The 20,860-nt window shown below is 52.3% G+C and overlaps 1 protein-coding gene across 3 annotated transcripts; it reads left to right on the forward strand.

Annotated features, from left to right (window-relative positions):
• Positions 1-3: 3 nt before the first annotated feature.
• On the forward strand, positions 4-19,283 carry KCNH6 (potassium voltage-gated channel subfamily H member 6). Of its 3 annotated transcripts, XM_049779053.1 has the most exons (14): positions 4-79; positions 688-918; positions 6,296-6,457; positions 6,554-6,759; positions 7,700-8,125; positions 9,948-10,102; positions 10,262-10,347; positions 12,165-12,364; positions 12,510-12,762; positions 15,679-15,872; positions 17,358-17,442; positions 17,773-17,941; positions 18,375-18,546; positions 19,029-19,283. In XM_049779053.1, the coding sequence occupies exons 1-14, from the start codon at positions 4-6 to the stop codon at positions 19,281-19,283; spliced, it is 2,670 nt and encodes an 889-aa protein (XP_049635010.1). The 3 variants fall into 3 exon arrangements, with proteins under 3 accessions (XP_049635010.1, XP_049635008.1, XP_049635009.1); XM_049779051.1 differs by having other exon boundaries at positions 9,948-10,347; positions 17,358-17,479; positions 17,717-17,941; XM_049779052.1 differs by having other exon boundaries at positions 9,948-10,347.
• Positions 19,284-20,860: the final 1,577 nt, after the last annotated feature.

The following is a 20,860-nucleotide window of genomic DNA, read 5'->3' on the forward strand; positions in this document are numbered from 1 at the left end:
AAGATGCCCGTCCGCAGGGGCCATGTCGCGCCCCAAAACACTTACCTGGACACCATCATCCGCAAGTTCGAGGGCCAGAGTGAGTGCGTGCGTTGGGGGCGGCGGATGATCGTGAGACCTGCTTTGGGGGTGCATAGGGAGACCTTTCCACTAACTTCGGATGGTGCCGAGGGTCAACCCGATGAGGCCCAACATCCCTGAGCACCTCCTCAAAATTCAGTCCTGTCTTGGGAAGCAAGAGAGGCAGATGCAGCACCTGTTTCCCTCCCAACGTTGTTTTCGTGGTACTCCAAGCTCTCATTGCTTCTATTGCTCTCCCCCACTTCTGTCATTACTCCCCAACCCTTTTCTCCACTTCCTCCAGACCTTTCCCTAACTCCCTCCGAAAGATCCCAGCTATACTGGTCTTTCCAGGAATTCTCCTCCAGGGCCTGCCTCTTCCCCTACCTAATCAAGTGACTGCCCCCCACTTCACTGACCTACAAATTGTCCTGCTCTCGCTGCACCCCCAAGGCCTGACTTCACCTTTGTTTCATCCAGCTCACTGGCCCCATCTACAATCTCCCCCTTTCCACCCTTACCACGAGTCCCTCATAGTCTTTTCCTCCCTCCTGCACAGCCTCTACCGCCTCCCCCTACTCCAGTTCTGTCTGCCACGGGCTTCCCCCCCTTCTATCCCCAATGCAGGTCGTAAGTTCCTGATCGCCAATGCGCAGATGGAGAACTGCGCCATCATCTACTGCAACGACGGCTTCTGCGAGCTCTTCGGCTACTCGCGAATGGAGGTGATGCAGCGGCCCTGTACCTGCGACTTCCTGGCCGGCCCCAACACACCGCGCAGCGCCATGTCCCGCCTGGCACAGGCCCTGCTGGGGGCCGAAGAGTGCAAAGTGGACATTCTCTACTACCGCAAGGACGGTGAGGCACCCTCGGTCTGGCTCTCAAATGCACACTCGGCCCCTCTAGCATGGCCTTAGGGAGGATTCTGACCAAAGGCCTAAGTGGTCCCTTTCTGGGCCTCAGTTTCCTGCATCATAGATGCAATAGTAATTGGATGTGGTGCCTTTTGCGGTCCCTTTGAGAGGCCAGGGAGCAGGCTGAGGTGCCGCAGGGTTCTGGCCCTGGGTAGGCAGGGCCTCCAGTCCACCACCCTTCCCCCCATGTACCCTGTCTCCTGGCTGTCCACTCTGTCACTGTCAGCCACAGCTGTCAGGCAGCAGGGATGGAAATTAACCTTTCCCCATCTCCATCTGCTCGGGATTAGGGGCGGAGTCACCCCCTCCAGGCCTTTGAGACCAGACAAGGCCTGGTGGTGCTGCTGACTAGGGAAAGGGGGACACCCCTGGCACACCCTGTGCAGCTTCTTGGGGGAGCCCTGAACTAGAGGCACAACCCAGTTTCGGATTTACTGCCAGACCAAGTTGGCTGTGAACAGGACAGAAATATAGGGTAGGGGTGAGGCTGGGGAGGGGGTGTCCCGTAAGCCTGTGAGATCCTCCCCTTCCCTGTCATTTCCTGTGGGTAGAAGCGAGGAGCCTGAAAGTCCCTCAGAATTTAACAGAATCCATGCCCTCTACCCCAAATTCCCCAAACTGCTTCCACATCAGAATGACCTGGGGAACATTGTCTAAAACACACCTTCCCTAGAGAGAGGCTGAGTCAGAGAATCAGGAATAGGAACTGAGGCTCAAGCAGGGATATTTGGAAACACTTCCCTGGCAGCTCTGATGTTAGGAACCTCTGACTTAGAGTCACAAGTGAGAAAACCAAGGCCCAAAGCCAAGAAGGGACTCATCCAAGATTTCCATTTGTAGGGCGGAAGGAAGCCTCCATCCTGGACTCTGCTTAAAGATCTGGTCTGAGCAATCCCAGGAGATGGAGAAGGGGCCCCTCATTCTTCTCAGGGGTAACTTTCGAGGAAGAAGTCCCAGAGGAGGGTTTTTCCTTCAAAGGGGGGGTCCTGTGACTCATTTGAGTGCAGAGACAGGCATCTCTGGGGAGGCACTAGAGGCTGCTGGGTGCCCAGTTCTTGGGGCCTGATGTGTGGTGAGTCAGGGTGTAAATGTTGACATGAGAATGTGTGTGCCCTTTTGTGTGTATGCCTGTGTGTGTGTACTCAAGAGCTTCTGTAAGTCCTAACAATCTTTCTGGCTAGTCACTGTGGGTGGCAGGGAAGCAGGAAGGGAATATAATGGGTGAGGAATACAATTAGGGCACTGAGAATAACCCAGGTTAGTCTGACTGTACTTACAGGGTTAATGAAATCAGAATATTTTTAAAAGCTGTGACCTCACCTCCTTACCTCGTTGCAGAGAGGAGGTGACAGTCAGGGAAGTGAGAAGGGTCCCAGGGAGAGCAGGATGGGACAGCAGAAAATGAGGATCAAAGTTCCTTCTCTGCCCCTTCCCACAAGTCCAGAGTACAACCTGATTTAAGGGGTGTAAGTCTGATTGCAAGGGGATGTCAGGACCTTTAGGGTCTTCTCAGTAATCTGCCTGGGCTTACATGAGGCAGAGATCAAGGTCAGGTCTTAACCCTCTAAGGTTAGAATCAGGTCTTCAGAGTTTACTAGGGTCACCCATCTCTCAGAAAGACCTCAGGGACCTAGTCTTGAGGTCTGGCACTGAAAATGGGAATGGCATCATGCCCCCAATCACTGTGTATCCCAGCTCCTTGGCCAATTCTCTCCTTAGCCTATTGGCTAAGCCTGGGTCACCTAATTCTGCCTGAAATTCAGAAAAGGATCTTACTGGCCTGCATTACCCAAAAAGAAGGAATAGATGATCTGTGATTGTGTTCATGCATGGTTCACTCTGGCCACACAATACATTTGTGTGGAGCTGGAGAGATAGTACACATAAACGGAAGACCCAGGTTCAATCCTCAGCATCCGACATGGATCCCCAAGCACCGCCAGAAGTAATTCTTGAATGCAGAGTCAGGAGAAAGTCTTGACCACTGCCAAGCATGACACCAAAACAAAAGCAAACAAAATTAAATGAACAATACTTTTGTATAATGTTCACATCCACCTTACAGACCCACTAAAGGGCTTCTCCTTACAAGTTGGGCTCTAAACTCCAGGGTAGCAGGAAAGGCCCTGAGGAGAACTCTCACTGCTTACGGATAATCCTCTTTTCCTCTAAAGGACCAACCCACTGCCTGTTCTCCAGCAGAAGGGGGTCAGCACTCACATAGTTCCACACTGCGAAGCTCTGGAAAGTCAAATTCAGAGACCAGAGCACTGGGGAAAATTGCCCCATGAGTCAGAGCTCAAAGTCCTCTGAAAATGGACTCTTCCTCCCTCTGCCTTTACCAGTTGAAATACCAGCCTAACAGGAAGAAGTGATACTGGTCAGAAGTCGGGAAGGAGGGAGGGGGAGATTGAAGCCCCCTCCCCAGATTGAGGTCTGGGTATGGGAGGAGGACACTGCTTGCCCCCCACAGGGTGCCCCTCTCTAATAACCTGGAACCAGAGTCTCTGAAATCCCCAGCTAGACTCCTCTGGCCTGTCCTCAGCTCTGTACAAGGTGGGCAAAGGCTGCCTTCTTGCCTTCACAAAAGAAAGCAGTGAGAGACAGGATGAAACAGCAAGCTTGAAGGTGTGGTAACACTTCTCTGGGTGGGGTGTCTCCCAGAATCCTCAAAGGGCTGTGCAGAGAGATAAAGGCAACAGGAGCCAAAAGCTGGGACCGTGGGTAGGGTGCTTGTCTTGCATGATGCTGACCCAGGTTCGATCCCTGGTACCATGTAGGATCCCTCAACCATAGTCGTGAGTGATCTCTGAGCACCGAGATCACTTACTAGGAGTAAGCTTTGAGCACTGACAGATGTGGCTAAAAACAGAGAGAGATAAAGAGAGAGTGAGAATAGGAGAGGGAGAATAGGAGAAAGGAGAATCTGGAAGGAGAGAAGAGCAAAGAGAAAGTGGTGATCCAGAGGACAAACAGATCTGGGTCAGAGGTGGGCTTGGAAGAGGCAATCTTCTCCGAGGAAGATCAAGGCAGACTGTAAGTGCCACTCTGGGAAGAGCACAGGAGCACCACCCATCTGGGCACCCCCAAGGTGACCCACTCACTCACCTCATTACCCAGGTGTCATTTTCATAGGCTTTGAGCCCTGGCTAAGAAAGAACAGCTAAAGGAAGTGAAATAAAGGGCTGGGGCCAGAGAGATAGAACTAGGTTTAGACACTTATTTTGCATGCATGACCCTATTTGGATCCCCAGAACCACTTGGTCCCCTAGTACTTTTGCTTATAACCTAAGTGCCTCTCCCACCAAAAAAAAAAAAAAAAAAGAAAAGAAAAGAAAAGAAAACGCCTTCTTTTAGAGAATCAAAGAAATAAACAGCTCAACAGTCTAAATTCGTGCTTTGCAGGCAGGAGGCCTGGGTTTGATCTCTGAGCACTGTTCTGAGAGACCCCCCCAATCACAAAGCTGGGAGTAGGTCCGAAGGAACAATAGGTATGACAAAAAACAACAAAATCCCATGGCCTCCCATCTCTGCCACTCTATCTACAGCTTATGTGAGGTCTGGATATGGGGGATGGACACTGTGCCAACCCTCCAGTCCCCAGAGCTAGAATGGGTTGGTCTTTGGCCCATTCCCAGGCTGAATTTCCCCCAGTGGTATCCATGGAACAGCCACTTGAAGTTGGCCTTTGGCAGCTCCCAGCAGCACAGAGAGCTGGAGGCCTGCCCGCCTAGCAGGGCCTTCTCCCGACCCCTGCCAGGCCACACTCAGCAGTGCCAGAAAGGGGAGGAGGGAGCCTGGTCTTGGAGACATCACCCCAGGCCACTGGCCAGGAAGGTTCCCCAGTGCCAAGCCTTGCCAGGCCCAGACTGGCAAGTGGCAGACATGGCCAGGGTGACTGCATATGTGTGTATGTGTGTGTCAGGGGGGTACAAAGGGGCAGAACCTAGGGCCCCTTGAGCCCTGCAATGGGTCCCGGAGGAGGTGAGAGAGTGCCCTCCGGGTACATGTCTCCCTTGTGCCCAGCGCAGCAGCTGGCTAGTGGCTGCCTGGGGACTGTCTGGGAACCTGATCTGGGATATTCCTGCTCCCAAGGAAGCAGGGGAGGGAAGATGGAGGTGGGGAAAACGGTCTCACCTAACCCCAGTGCTGTGCTCATGTTGTGAAGAGACACCTAGGGAAGGGAGTGAAAAATGGGAAGCTGGGGAAAGAGTGGCAGTACCAGACCAGAAAGGGGAGACACTCCTGCCTGCAACCCTGCCCCAGGCCACTTCACACCCTTCTTTCAAGGTCCAGATCAGGTCAAGCTCCAAGCTACCCTAGGGAGGCGGTTCTGTTTCCGATTTGCACACCTCCCCTCAGAAGCCTAATCTTGGACTTAACCCCCAGAAACAGTTATATTTGAGGATCAGTGTCCCCTTGGTACTCTGGAGAGGAATGAGACTTGTGGGATGACCTGCCTCCCAGCCAGCTCTCTAGGGGGCTCCATTTCAGTTTTCTTCCCCAATGCCTCCCATTAGGTGTGTGAAGGGGTAACGCCCTGGACCTCAGAGAGGATCAGTAGGACTAGCCATCAGATCTGAGCTGCCCAACTGTTGCAGAACCAACCCCCATATGACCTCTTCCTCTTCCTCATACCCCCAGGTCACTTCTGTATCTGCTTCCCCTCTCTGGCACCCAACCTGGGACTCCCATACCTTTTGCTAGTCTGGAGAGCGGCAGAACCCCTACCCCAGCCCCTCATTCCTGCCAGCTCAGGAGGTTCAATTCTCAGAATCCCAAGCTCTTGAATGCACGATGGGCTCTATGCTGCCCCCCAGAGGATCCACAAGCTCCATCGAAGAGCTCCAGGTCTAATGAGCAAACTGGCCCAGTGCCCATCACTTAGTGTATTTTCAACCAAGAGCTACTTACGGCTCCAGGGGATGGGGGCATCTTTGAGGAATGGAAATATGGATCCATCTAAAGCCAAGGCTGGCCAGAGTTCCACAAGAGGGTGCCCCTCTCCCCGACTAATCCACCCCAGCTGGCCTGCTTTAATTACCGCAGAAGCAAACCTTGAGGCTAAGCCCTGAACTAAACATGCATTTGGGCCTGATGCTCTCTGCTAAAGAGCAGTTTAGCTTCTCTCTTCACCTCTGCCCATGGGGGCCAGGCAGAGAGAAGTATTTACTGAGCAGTGCCACCAACCTCTGACAGCAACAAGTCCTTGGCGTTGGCTCAGTGGGGTCTAACCTGGTCCCCAGCCCTCCTAAGTTAGATCCCTGCAAGGTATGACTTTTTCAGTGACCAACCTACCCCCAATGGAGTTTTTGTTGTAGCCTCCAGCTTCCGCTGCCTAGTGGATGTGGTGCCCGTGAAGAATGAGGAGGGGGCCGTCATCATGTTCATTCTCAACTTCGAGGACCTGGCCCAGCTCTTGGCCAAGAGTGGAAGCCGCAGCCTCTCCCAGCGTCTTCTGTCCCCGAGTCTGCTGAATTCCGGTGAGGACGGATGCAGGGGTCCCCGAAAGAGAGGCATGAGGGGCCTTGGCTGAACAGCCCAGACCCGGCTGCTCTGACCCCTGGTTCTGGTTTCAGAAGGCACCCAGGGCAGGCCCAGTGCACAAGGTCCTGACACAGGCAAAGTCAAGTACAGGACCATCAGCCAGATCCCGCAGTTCACACTCAACTTCGTGGAGTTCAACCTGGAGAAACACCGCTCGGGCTCCAGCAATGAAATTGAGATCATTGCGCCACACAAAGTGGTAGAGCGGACACAGAATGTCACCGAGAAGGTCACCCAGGTGCGGCTCTCAGGCCAGGACAATGGTTGGGATTGTGCTGGGTGTCTGAGCTCTTTTCTTAGTCAGGGCCTAAAGAGGCAGGGGCAGTGTCTGTCCAGCCTGTCTGGATTCTGGTAAGTTCTGTCCCTTCTGTCCTGCAGGAATCCAGCCTAACACTTGCCCCTGCCCCTGGCCAGCAGCATCTTGGGAATGTGTGGCCTCCCAGGTCTGGAGGCATTAGGGGAAGAAGAAAGTTCCCAGGAAACTTTTCCCCAGGATCTCCCATATCCTCCAAAGAACTGACCCCAGAAGACCCCAAAATGTCCCTTCTCTGCCCCACTTCCACCCTTTCTCACCCACTGCACTCTGACCTGTTTATTTGGTTTAGGTTTTTGCATCACACTCAGAGGTGTTCAGAAGTTTACTCCTGGCTCAGCATTCAAGAATAACTCCTGATAGGGCTCAGGGAACCATACAGTGTGCTGGGAATTGAACTCAGATCAACTACATGCAAAGCAGGTGCCTACCTGCTGTACTATTGCTCCAGCCCCCGAGTGGGTTATTTCTGAGGGATTGTGTGAGCTTTAAGATTGGGGTCACTAGGGCAGAATTTCTTAAACATCTTCCACTTATGACCTGGTTAAGTGCTGTCAGAAACACCCTCAGGCTCATGATAGATTTTGAATGATTATTTTTGGTTGATGCATGTTACCTGTTGCAAAATTCTTCAGGACCAGATTCATGTGCAATCCAGTTTAAGAAGCTAGACATATATGTCCCTGGGGGATAGAGCTGTACCCATCCTACTTGTACCCCCCACTTACCTGTCATCTACAAACATGCCTCCCCGACCTTGCATCCTGTCCTGGCCTCACCCTCTCCCTTGGCTTCCTTCCCTGACCTCCCCACTCCCATCTTATCTATAGTCCCTTCCCACCCCACATCTGACCTCCTTCCTCAGGTCCTGTCCCTGGGTGCAGATGTGCTGCCTGAGTACAAGCTGCAGACCCCACGGCTGCACCGTGGGACACTGCTGCACTACAGTCCCTTCAAGGCCATGTGGGACTGGCTCATCCTGCTGCTGGTCATCTACACGGCCATCTTCACACCCTACTCAGCTGCCTTCCAGCTCAGTGACCAGGACAAGCCCCAGCCCAAGAAATGCATTGGCACCTGCAAGGCATTGACCGTGGTGGACATCATTGTGGACATCATGTTCGTGGTGGACATCATCATCAACTTCCGCACCACCTATGTCAACGCCAATGACGAAGTGGTGAGCCACCCCCGCCGCATCGCTGTGCACTACTTCAAGGGCTGGTTCCTCATCGATTTGGTGGCCGCCATCCCTTTTGATCTCCTCATCTACCAAACAGGCTCTGAAGAGGTGAGTCCGGGGTGCAGAGTCCCTGATGTGGGCATCTTTGCCAAAGGAAGTGAACTTTGTTTTTGTTTTTGGGTCACACCCGATGATGCTCAGGGGTTACTTGTGGCTATGCACTCAGAAATTGCTCCATATGGGGTATGGGATGCTGGGGATCAAACCCAGGTTCGTCCTGGGTCAGCCACACGCAAGGCAAACGTCATACCACTGCACCATCACTCTGGCCCCAATGTGGACTTTTAGAAAAGGGGGAGCTGGAGAGACAATGCAGGAGTAAGGCACTTGTTTTGCATATGGCTAACTTGAGTTTGATATTTGGCACCCCATATAGTCCTCGGAGCACTGCCAGGTGTGCCAGAGGGGGCAGGAGCAGGGGAAAGAGGGGCAGAGAGCCTGAAGTAAACTGTAAATATAGCTGGATGTGGTCCTCAACTGTTCCTTAAAAATAAAATAGAAAAAGAAAGAAAAGGTCATCTGGGGTCTCCCTTCTGCCCCTAGTCTGAGAACAGGCTCTAATGAGGGACCAGCTTCTCAGTGGCCATTCTCTGGCCCCCAATTCTGCTGCTTCTGAAGTGGATGCCATTGTAGTTCCTCCCCTCGGACTGCCTGCAACTCCCCTGAGCCTACAGCTAGAATGAGAACCAGGAGCTGGAGCAATAACAGTGGGTAGTGCACTTGTCTGACATGTGGCTGACATGGTTCAATCCCCAGCACCCCATATGGTCCCCCAAGCCTTCCAAGTATGATCCTTGAGCACAGAGCCTGACTCAGCACTGAGGACAGCTGGTGTGTAGCCCCAAAAGCAAACCAAAAAACAGAATCAGTACAGCCTCATCCTCTGCTCCCATAACCTCTCCTGATGTCACGCCACCCAGATTGATGACAAGGTCCTTTTCATGCTATCTGCCTCTCAAAGCCACTAGCCCCACTGCATCCCCACGCTGGCCTGGGGAGTCACTTTCTACTCAAATGAGCTCTGCTTTCTGTCTTTCAGCCACCCCAGCTATCGGACAGGACCTATCATGCTCCGCCCCATGACCACAGACACCAAACCCTGACTCCTCCCCACCCCACCCCAGCCTGGACATTGCCTGGATTCTTCCCATTTCTTCCACCCCCTTGTCCCCTGACATGCACACAGCAGCCAGAATGAGTTTCAGATCATACCTCAGGACTTTTTGGTCGTTCCTATAGGACTTGGCATTAAGAAGTTCTTTAGGGGGGCCGGAGAGATAGCATGGAGGTAAAGCATTTGCCTTTCATGCAGAAGGTCATTGGTTCAAATCCCGGCATCCCATATGCTCCCCCGTGCCTGCCAGGAGCAATTTCTGAGCATGGAGCCAGGAGTAACCCCTGAGCATTGCTGGGTGTGACCCAAAAACCAATATATATACTTTAGGGACTCCCTAGGTCCCAGGAGCAACCTTCTACCTTCCAGGCTCATGTGTCTGTGCTCTGTGGTCTTCCACTCTGCCTTGGTCACCCCAGGAACTTGACATTTCACTCCTCCTGCTGCTGTTACCTGCAATGCCCATTTTCCTCCTTCCTCTCTACCTGGACATCCAGCCTGGTTTCTCAACCCTCCCCTACTCTGCCTGTAGATGTGACCTCCTTTTCTTCCCTGTGACTCTGGGGGCTTCTGTCTGGCCATTCTCACACTGTTGGTGTTTTATGCAGGAGGAGAAGCTAAAGATCTCCTTAAGATCTTTCATAGTGCCCAGTTAGAGCAGGGTGTTTGTTGAATGTATAATCACATGCATTCATGGCCAATGTCATCCCTCATTCATCCTCCCCACTCTTGTCTCTTTGGCCCTTGCCCCTCCAGCCCACCACCCTGATTGGGCTGCTGAAGACTGCTCGGCTGCTTCGCCTGGTGCGTGTGGCCCGGAAGCTGGACCGCTATTCAGAGTATGGGACGGCCGTCCTCTTTCTGCTCATGTGCACCTTTGCGCTCATTGCCCACTGGTTGGCCTGCATATGGTATGCCATCGGCAATGTGGAGAGACCCTATCTGGATCCCAACATCGGCTGGCTGAACAGCCTGGGCATACAGCTGGGCAAGCACTACAACAGCAGTAACCCAGTATCGGGTCCCTCGGTGCAGGACAAGTATGTCACTGCCCTCTACTTCACCTTCAGCAGCCTTACCAGTGTGGGCTTCGGCAACGTCTCTCCCAACACCAACTCTGAGAAGGTCTTCTCCATCTGTGTAATGCTCATCGGCTGTGAGTGCCACCTACGTCCCTGCCCTGTCCTTTCCTAGCACTTTGTATAATGGGCTGGTTCTGTGGGCAGCACAGTGAAGCTTTGGGGTGGGGCTTCCATCCACCACTTGTGGCCACAGAATGTACTGCTCACTCAGCCCTGGCTCCAGGCTAACCACCTGAGCTAGGACCTGAGCTCATTTGAAGGAAGATATGGAGCCCCAGATTAAACATTTTTTTCATAAGAATTTTAAAGTATTGTATGGGAGGGCCAGAGTGATAGCACAGTGATAGGGCTTTTGTCTTAAATACAGCTGACCTGGGATGGACCCGGGTTCAACTCCTGGCATCCCATATGGACCCCTGAGCCTACCAGGAATGATTTCTGAGTGCAGAAACAGGAGTAATCTCTGAATGATGCCATGTGTGGCCCTCCAAAAAAAAAATGTTGTAGTAGGGTGCTTGTCTTTGCATACGGCTGACCCCAGCTTGGTTCCTAGCATCCTATATGATTCCCCCAAGCACCACCAGGAGTAATTTCTGAGTGCAGAGCGAGGAGTAACCCCTGAGCTTTGCAAGTGTGGCCTCAAAACAAAAACAAGCAACAATAACAACAACAAAAAGCCAAAGAATTTAAAGATTATTTACCAGAGTGATTGAAGTTGACTGGTTGAAGGCTTGTACACAAAGGACCTAGTTTTGATTCGTGGCACCACATGGGGTCCCAGAGTCAAACCAGGAGTGGTTCTTGAGCACAGAGCTAGGAGTAAGCCCTAAGCACAGTTGGGTGTGGCCAAAACTTTTTTAAAGAAAAATTAAGGTGTGGATTAGGGAAATAATTCAGATGGCTGGAGCACATGCTTGGCATGTGGGGGCCTCAGGTTTTATTTCCAGCACCATCTGGCCACCCAAGGAATGCTGGAAGTGGTCCAAGCCCTGGGAGTGGCAGAGCCCAGAGCCCAAAGCTTGGGCCCAGAGCAAAGCCCAGAGTTTAGTGTGATACAGCCACCACCCCTGGCCCAACATTCTGTTTCCATCACTACTCACAAAGGCCATGCTCTGAGCCCAGCTTACAGGCAAGAAATGGATGGTGCCAATTACCAAAAACTATATAGAGACCCAATTTCAGAGAGGCAGCTCCTGCCTGCCTCCAAGAAATGGGGCTAGAAACAAGAGAGGTGGTGTGGATTAACACATTGATTAACACGTAGATTAAGTTGTCATGTTCAGAGTATTTAGAGATGTGAAAGCCCAGAAAAACAAAAACAACCAAAAGAAAATAAAAGGGGGGAGAATAGTTTTCCCTTTGTTATATCCTTAAAACTTGAAAGAGAAAACAAACATTAACTTTAATTGTGCATTGCCGGGGCCTGGATGATAGTACAGCAGGTAGAGCATTTGCCTTGCACGGCCCCCTGAGCCCTGCCAGGTGTGACCCCCAAACAAAAACAAAACAAACAAACAAAAAAGTGCGTTGCTCTAGTTGTTTGCTTGTTTTAATTCTCCCTCAGGAGTTTAACTCCTGGGTTTAGGGGGAGTGAGGGCTAGGGGAAGAGATGCCAGAGAGGAGACAAGACAGCATGCAGAGGGTAGAAAACTATGGGAATTTGTCCTCCAGATGCCCAGATTGGATCTGGCCACTTTTGCCTTTGCTTTGGAGAGGGCCCTTGGCACAGAGATCCCGTGTGGTGCATGCATTCGAGGTGTGTGTGTGTGTGTGTGTGTGTGTGTGTGTTTGTGTGTGTGTGTGTTTGCATGTGTGTGTTTGCATGTGCATGGATCCTGGGGTGGCGTCGGGGTGTGTGCAAAGGCTTTCACTCCACGCTGGGTCCCCGCAGCCCTCATGTACGCCAGCATCTTCGGCAACGTGTCTGCCATCATCCAGCGGCTGTACTCAGGCACTGCGCGCTACCACACGCAAATGTTACGCGTGCGGGAGTTCATCCGCTTCCACCAGATCCCCAACCCTCTGCGCCAGCGCCTGGAGGAGTATTTTCAGCACGCCTGGTCCTACACCAACGGCATCGACATGAATGCTGTGAGCCCCACTACCTCTCCCTTCTCCCTTCTCTGGCGCCTGCACCACGGGGAGGTTCGGGTCCCTCCTGTCCCCCACCCCCTGGGACAAGGAGCCCCTAGCCTTCTCCCATGGCCCCCGACCCACCGTCCCTCGCTTCCCGCAGGTGCTCAAGGGTTTTCCCGAGTGCCTGCAGGCGGACATCTGCTTGCATCTGCACCGCGCGTTGCTGCAGCACTGCCCGGCCTTCCGAGGCGCCAGCCAGGGCTGCCTGCGCGCGCTTGCCGTCAAGTTCAAGACGGCTCATGCACCGCCCGGGGACACGCTGGTGCACCTCGGCGACGTGCTGTCCACGCTCTACTTCATCTCCCGCGGATCCATCGAGATCTTGCGCGACGACGTGGTCGTGGCCATCCTGGGTAAGCGAGGCGGCAGGGCCACTGTCTTCCCAGGAGCCTGGCACCTCTGTTCTGCTGGGCACACACCTTGCTAGACACAGGGCTTACTCCCATGCTTCCGAGCTGAAGTTCAGAGATGGTGAGCTGATCAGTGCTCCCGGATCCAGGGCCAGCCAGAGCCCTGCCTGTCTTTTTCCTCTCTTGGGGGGATCTCTGGAGAGTGAGCAATTGATTTGAACTGGAATGGGGGCTGAGATGTCCCCAGTTTCATCCCCTGCCACTAAGGGACAGATGGAACGCTTCTTGCAGGAAGGTCTGGTCTTGGACAGCTCTGGGCCTTTGCTGCTTCTTAGGTCTGGGGTGTCACCCACACCTTTGCCTCTCAGAGCTCCACTAATTTTCCCTCAATACTCATCTTCCTCTACTTCCGCCCTCTTTGAGCGCTTCTGCCTGACTTCAGACCTGCCCCCCCCCCCACAGTGTCTTCATGGGACAGTTCTCCAAACAGCCCCCCCCCCAGCACATCTCTCTGCCTAAAACCATCATCTTCCCTCAAACAGTTGCCTCTGGTGTCCCCATTCCTGTGACCCATCCTTTGCAAGACCTGGGTGTCAACTTCCTTCCTGCTCTATCCACCCCATTCAGGCAGACACAGCCCTATTTTCTCTTTAGTACCTTTTGGTCCCACACCCAGCCCCTTGTCCCTACCTAGCTGCAGCCTGGGACACCAACATGTAGCAACTGCTAGAGAGGGGGAGGAGAGAAACCAAGTATCTTTTTTATTCCTCCTGGAGTCTGAGGCCTGCCACTGCCAAGCCGGGGTGGCGGAGTGTGGGGGTGTGTTAGAGACGGGGGTAAGGAATTCACCAGCCAGAGGTGGCCAGGGAGGGCTGGGTTAAAAGAAGAAAGAGAAAGGAATAGATGCAAAGCAGGCAGCATCTCTCCCACTCTCCCATGCATTATCTCTGGTCCCCTGCAGACTAGCAGGCGCTGCTCTGGTCATTATCCTGGGCCCCATAGCAACAGTCCCAAGTTTTTTCTTTTATACCGGCATAACCAGGGGGGGCATGTTCAAGGGGTGTATCTAGGGGGAGTTTCCAGGTTCAACAGTCATTACAGTGGGGTTATCCAAGGGGCGTGTTCAAGTCTAAATGACATACATCAACATCTTTTAGTCCCACATCCAGCACCTTGTCCCTTCCTAGCTCCAATCCGGGCACTTTCATGTCCCTTATCTCCCCACACTGAAATTTGTCTATACTACCTCTGTTCCAAATCATTCGATGATCCTCCAGGGCCCATGTAACGATGTGCATGGCATGGCCTCCCCAGTTTGACCTCCAAAGTCCTGCACCATATACTTTACTTCTTTAAGCCTGTCTGGCACCTCCAGCCCCCTTGTGCCCTTGCTCATGCTATCACTCTGGCAGACCCCAGAGTCCTTCAAAACTGGCCGACATGCAGCCTTACTCCCAGCCTTACCAGCCAAGTAAAAGGGATAATAATGATCATTAATATTTAAGACCCCAGGGGCCGGAGAGATAGCATGGAGGTAAGGCGTTTGCCTTTCATGCAAAAGGTCATCGGTTCAAATCCCGGCATCCCATATGGTCCCCCATGCCTGCCAGGAGCAATTTCTGAGCATGGAGCCAGGAGTAACCCCTGAGCACTGCCGGGTGTCACCCAAAAACCACAAAAAAAAAAAAAAAATATATATATATATATATATATATATATTTAAGACCCCAGTCTAATCTAAGTTTCAGTCAAGGACCTGAAAATCCTCTTTTTGTCCTAAATGGAAATGAACTTTCAATCATAATCCTTTGTCCCTTTATTGCTCAAATGACAAGCTTCTGGGATCCATCTGGAGCCCCGGAGAGTCCGGTTGCTCCCTGTGCCTTTGTCCCCGTTTTTATGAAGAACTTTTTTGTTCCTGGACTCTATCCATCATAGTGTCTTTAAGAGCCATGAGCACCCACTGTGCGGCTTTCCCCAGTCGAGGAGCTGCACTTTCTGTGCAGAGGGAGAGGGTGTCAGATGCCATCAGCACATGGGCTCTGAGCATTCCACCCTGCAGTGCTGTGCCCAGGCTCTCCCTCTGCCAGTTGCCTTCCTCCAGAGGGTGCAGTTTCCCTCCATTCTCATGCCCTCTGCTTCCTTGCTTCATCAGTGCTGGGAGAATAAGCCCCTCCCTTCTCTGAGGCCCCCAAATCTTGGTTCTTCCTGACTCCAATGCATCATTGGTTGTTTATGCATTTGTAGGTTAGAAGGGGTTTAATGGGTTTCTGATGCCTGTCTACATCTAGTGAGCTGCACCCACCTTGACCCTGACCAATTTGGTTACCTAGACAATGGGGAGAAGTGTTCAGCCAGGGAAGCCTGGTGGCCCTGTCCTGGGTCCCTGTGTTCAGTGAGTACTAGGGTAGGCTGAAGAAGGAGACTCACACTCTCCTAGGAGTGGAGGCAATAGAATGTGGATGACAGATACTGATGGATGGTGATCTGAGAGGTGTGGACATAACCCACATAGAGGAGGGCCTGGGAAAGGGTACCCCTCCTTAGACCTCCTCCTCCATCCTAAGCCTCCTCACCCCTTTACCTCTCCTTTCTCCTTCTAAGCCTCTTCAGTTCTCACACCACCTCACTCCCCTTCACCCCTCCTCACCCCCCTCACCTCTTCTTACCCTTCTTCACTGCTAACTCTTCATCCCTTCTCATTCCTCCTTACCCCCTCCTCACCCTCACCCCTTCTTACCCTTGCCAGTATATCTAGCCTTCCTTTACCCAGAGCTTGCTCCTTGCACCAAGTCTTGGCAGGATTGCTGAGATATGTGGAGGTTTGGAGTAGAGGAAATCATGATTGAGGGGATCTCAAGGTAGCTGATCAGAAGTAAGCTTGGAGCCAGACCATGACATGTGGCCTCTCTGTTCCAGGAAAGAACGATAGTTTTGGGGAGCCTGTTAGCCTCCATGCTCGGCCAGGCAAGTCTAGTGCCAACGTGCGGGCGCTGACCTACTGTGACCTGCATAAGATCCAGCGGGAAGACCTACTGGAGGTGCTGGATCTTTACCCTACCTTCGCAGACAACTTCTGGAGGAAGCTAGAGGTCACCTTCAACCTTCGGGATGTGAGTCTGGGCAGGGTGGGCCAGGATGGGTGTGGTCTCGGGCAGCAGGTGACAGGCTAACCAGGCAGACTGCTGATGGCTTGGCATGGCTGGCCAGGGGATCCCCCTAAACACCTCTCTTACCATTCTTTTGGGGGGTTGAGGGAGGGGCGGTGTTGGTGATGCTCAAGGTTTATTCCTGCTTTGCACTCAGAGATCACTCCTGGCTGACCATATAAGGTGCTGGGATTGAATCTAGGTCAGCTGCTCACAAGGCAAGTGCCCTACCTCTCCGGGCCCCATGACTACCTTCCCTCCTTTTAACCACATTCTGTGCCCTCACTTCACCATCACAACTGACTAATGCTCTGTACGCTGAGAAGCAACCTTGACCAATCACCAGCTCTGTGCTGAATACTGGCTCTTTTGACATGAATTCATCTAGTCCCCAGGTGGACGGTGTTATGAACCCCATTTTCCAAATGAGATTGAAGGTTAGAGTGAGTGGTCGGGATCACACAGGCGACAGTGGAAACAGAGTAGAGATTCCAGTCTTTTGAGACTCTGCCCTATGGTTTTGCCCACCACGTCACACTGAGCTAAGAAGAGTGAGTGCACCACCGTCTGGGACTCTTGCTATCACATCCCAGTGGTGTAAAATGTGACTTCGTTGTCTCTCCTCAAAAGCAAATCATCTCAGGGAGATTATGCAATTTGGGAAAAATAAAGAGCCACACAGTGGGGAAAAAAATAACCAAAGACATCACAGGGGTTGGAGGGAGAATAGGAAAAACAAATCTTTTGTGAACTCAAGCTGGCCAAGTAGAGAGACAATTGACCAAAAGTAGCTTTGACCAGAAGGTACCGGGAGAGTCTGGTAGGGAAATGAGTGCCTTCTTGTCTGAGGCTCTAGTACCTAGCTGTCCCATCTCAGTGGAAGGGTCCTGTTGGTGCAGACCACATTCTTCCTCTCTTGGAGGGGGTGTGTGCTTGCTAGGATGACCCTCCCCATTTTTGCTCTCCGATGTTCTCCCTCTGCCTTTTTCTCTCTGCCCTTCTGACCGGATGTGTCTAGGAAACTTCTGGCAAAGACCTTGCTTTAAAGGTTCAAGTGCTCATGACTTAACACCATGGCCAAAGGAAGGTGGTTCCCATGACCAGTCTCCAGATATCCCCAAGTCTTGGTACCAATAGGGTCATTGAGGGCACTTCCTTCATGGATGGGAGATTCTAGATTCATGCTCCTTCCAGGAGACTCCCCACTGGCCCATGCTCCTAGGTAAGTACTGGGACATTCAAGAAATGGAACCCCCCCAATCTTGCTGCTCTAGGCAACCTCTCTCAAATCCCTGGGTTCCTCCTGTCTCTTCTAAGCACCTGAGCCCATCCTGCCCTACTAGGCATGAGAGAATGTGTAGAGGAAGCCCATCAGCTGCCACAAGGGAAGTGAGGAGAACAAAGTGGCCTGAGTCCTCCTTGCTACCTGATGCTTTTGTTCCCCACAAGGCAGGCGGGGGTCTCCAGTCATCCCCCAAACAGGCTCCAGGTGACCGGGACCACCAAGACTTCTTCCTCGATGACAACCAGTTAGGTGAGCAAAGCCAGCCAGCCCCCAAATATCCCCTCCTGCTTCCACTGCCCTTGGGAGGGGACCCCAAATCTCCTGAGTCACCCTTATATCCTTTTGGGAAAGTGGAATGGCCAAGTGAGGAGGCCCAGGCTGGGATACCAGCCAGCCACTTGGGCTTCTGCATCAGGACACCCAGGAATTTACAGGGTTACAGCTCCCTGGAAACTCCCAGCTAACCAATTGCACACTCCAGGTGTACAAGGTTCCAGGGCCCAGGAGCAAACACTCCTCCCAGAGCAGATGGGAGTCTGGGCAGTAGCTCCGGGTTCCCTTTTCCCCCTGCAGGGCCAGGCCCAGCTCCTTCCCTGAGCCCATCAGATGCATCTGACCTCTGGCCTGAGTTGCTGCAGCAAGTTCCCTCAAGGCCAAAACACAGCACCCCCAACCTCAGGAGAGATGCAGATGGCTGCCCTCGGGAGCTGGGCTCCAGGCTGGAGCAGCTCCAGGTGCAGATGAGCAGGTGGGTGGTCCCCCTCACCCCCACCTCATCCCCTGCAGAAACATAAACTCTTGGAAATGGGGAGTACCATGCAGATAGCTGGGCTGTGGTGCAGTAAGTCCATGACTCTGCCATGTACCAGCCCTAGTGTAGCCTGGTGAAATGATAGCATCAGAGCCCCCAGCCCAAGCTTCTTACTGAGATTGAAAACTACAGGAGCTCTTGCTGCCTGCTGCTGTGCTCTGAGCCAGGGACGTGGCCTTCTGCCTGGGCAAAGGGTGATGCTATGGAAATAGCTCCAGGTGGGCCCAGGCTGCCTTTCCATCCTGCTGCAATAGGATGTAGGCTATGAAACTGAGTTGTCCTAAGAAATAGAACTGCCCCTTGTCATCCCTGGCTCTGACCCTGGCCTTGACCTCTATTGCAGCCCTGACTCTGAGATTCCATTCTGCAGGTTGGAATCCCGTATGTCCTCAGACCTCAGCTTCATCCTGCAGCTCCTTCAGCAGCCCCTGTCCCAGGACCACTCTGACTCTGTGCTGGGCCCTCTGGCTCCTGATGGTCAGGTCCTATCTCCTACATTTCCAGGAACCAAGGTACCCCAGGGCAGTCTGTCACCCACACAGGTGAGGGGCTGATGGGGATCCTTGGGACATACCTTAAGATTTCTCCAGACACCCTCAGCTTTCTCCCAGTGGAAGAAGGAAGTGATAAAAGAAAGAGGAAAAAGAGAGAGAAGGGGAGAGAGGAAAGAGAGGGGGAGGGGAGAGAAAGAGAAAAAAGGAGAGAAAGGGGACAGGATGGGGAGAGATAAGGAGGGAAGGGGAGAGAGGGAGAGGAGGGAGGAGGAGAAAGAGGGGGGAGAGAGGAAAGAAGAGAGAAGAGGGGGAAGGAAGGGAAATGGAAGGTAAAGAGGGGAGTGGGGAGGGGCAGAGAGAAGGAAGAGACGACTGTTTCTGGCTTGGCTCCTCTGTGACAGGGCTGCCTGGACAGTGGTGGCCCAGAACTAGAGTAAGGGCAGTCATAGGACAGATGAGCCTATGGCTACAAAGGTAGCGGGGGTAGGGGGGGTTCCCTCACTGTTTGCCTCCTTTCTTGCCCTTCCTAGACCCATCACTATGGTGACTTGGACAAATGTAGACCGAAGAGCAGGAAGCCTCATCTGGCTGTGGCATTGAACAACTCTCTGACATTATCATCAGAACACCCTCGGTGCCCCCTGACCTCACCGCTGCAACCCTTGGAGGAGCAGGAACATGTCTGTGGGCCCCATTTTCCCTCCCTCCCTGAAGACCTCAACTCTGTCCCCAAACAAACAGATTTTCAGAGACATGGCTCAGACCCTGGAGTCACAGGGAGTTAGAGCCAAAGTACACCCCCCACCAAAAAGTCAATGGGGGATAAAAATGGGTAAGGTGAGAATAGGAATTTGGGAGAGGCAGACAGTCACCAAATAGACCTCAGAAAACTCTTCTAAAATCGCACCAAACAACTCTGGTAGGTAATGACCCATCACAGCCGGCTGGGAGAGGCTTGAGGCTTACCACAGGCCCAGCCTCTCCTGGAGATATATATGTTTAGGCAGCACAACTGGGGTTGGGGGTGAGCTGTTGCTGACAGAGAGGTATGCAAAAAAAGGAGAAGGCCTTCCTGGTCCAAGGAGAGCCCTGACTCTGGCCCTAAGCTCATCCTTCACCACCAACCCGGACCCCCAGATTGGCATCTCTTCCTGATAGCCGTGAGCTGCAGAAGTTAGAAGTTTCCTCTGTAAGGCTCATAGCAGGGCACATAATCCTAGCCTCCATCACTGAGCCCCTAATGATTCTGGGCTAAACTCTGGGACACTAGCAGGTAGCCAAATGTCTCAGGCTAATAAAGTCTGTGCAGTAAGCCTGGGACCAGCTATGGACCTTACCCACAGCTCCTCAGGTACTGTCCTTAGCTCCTTCCTAGTGCTGTGGCCTCCTCAATGCCTTCACAAGGCGCTTTATATGGGGAGACCTGCAGGGGTTCTGCCTGGCTGGGGCAATGAAACACTGGTTTGGAGTCATCAGGATTCAAAGCAAACACCCGCATGTGCCTACTATTCTGGTCATCAGAGTTCCTGACCCCCAGAACCTTAGGGATCAGTGTCTTTCTCTTTGTGCTAGGAAGGTGAGACCAGGAGCAGGGAGACTATGAAACTCCACTAAGCAGGAGGAACACTCCCAGGCCTTCAGCACTGTTCTAATCTTTGGTTGGGAACAGATTACAGGAGTGCGAAAATGCATGCAATTCTATGAGTAAATGACACTTTGATTTAAACACAAAAGGAGCTGCAGGTAGAGCACTTAACTTACATGCGTGATTTTCTCGGATCAATTCCCATGCATCACCCCTTCCGAAAAAAAATTAAACACACATTTTTACCTAGTCACCACAGGCAAAAGGAGATATCATATCTACCCAGGGAATTTGCTTGGAGAACAAGTATAGCCTCCCTGTAATGGGCTGGGTACTTGCTCAGTTCTTTTTGGCTCCTTAAAGAGTTATGACAGCTGAGAGTATGGCGCAGTACTCAGTACTATGGCTCAGTAGTAGAAAACCTTGAAACATGTATACACACACGTACACACACTGTAAGTTGATATCTGATTAGGTTCTGTTTTTGAGCCACATCAACAGAACACAGCCCTTTGAGTCATCTCCCCAGTCCTGTATCTCATGAAATTTAATAGTCACAAAGTCAAGTTTAGGTCATTAAAAATATGTACTTTCCTGGGGCCGGAGAGATAGCATGGAGGTAAGATGTTTGTCTTGCATGCAGAAGGTCAGTGGTTCGAATCCCGGCATCCCATATGGTCCCCCGAGCCTGCCAGCCATGATCTCAAAGCATAGAGCCAGGAGTAACCCCTGAGCACTGCTGGGTGTGACCCAAAAAACAAAAACAAAACACAAAAA

Source organism: Suncus etruscus, chromosome 1 (genome assembly GCF_024139225.1).
Source record: "Suncus etruscus isolate mSunEtr1 chromosome 1, mSunEtr1.pri.cur, whole genome shotgun sequence".
Taxonomy (NCBI): Eukaryota; Metazoa; Chordata; class Mammalia; order Eulipotyphla; family Soricidae; genus Suncus; species Suncus etruscus.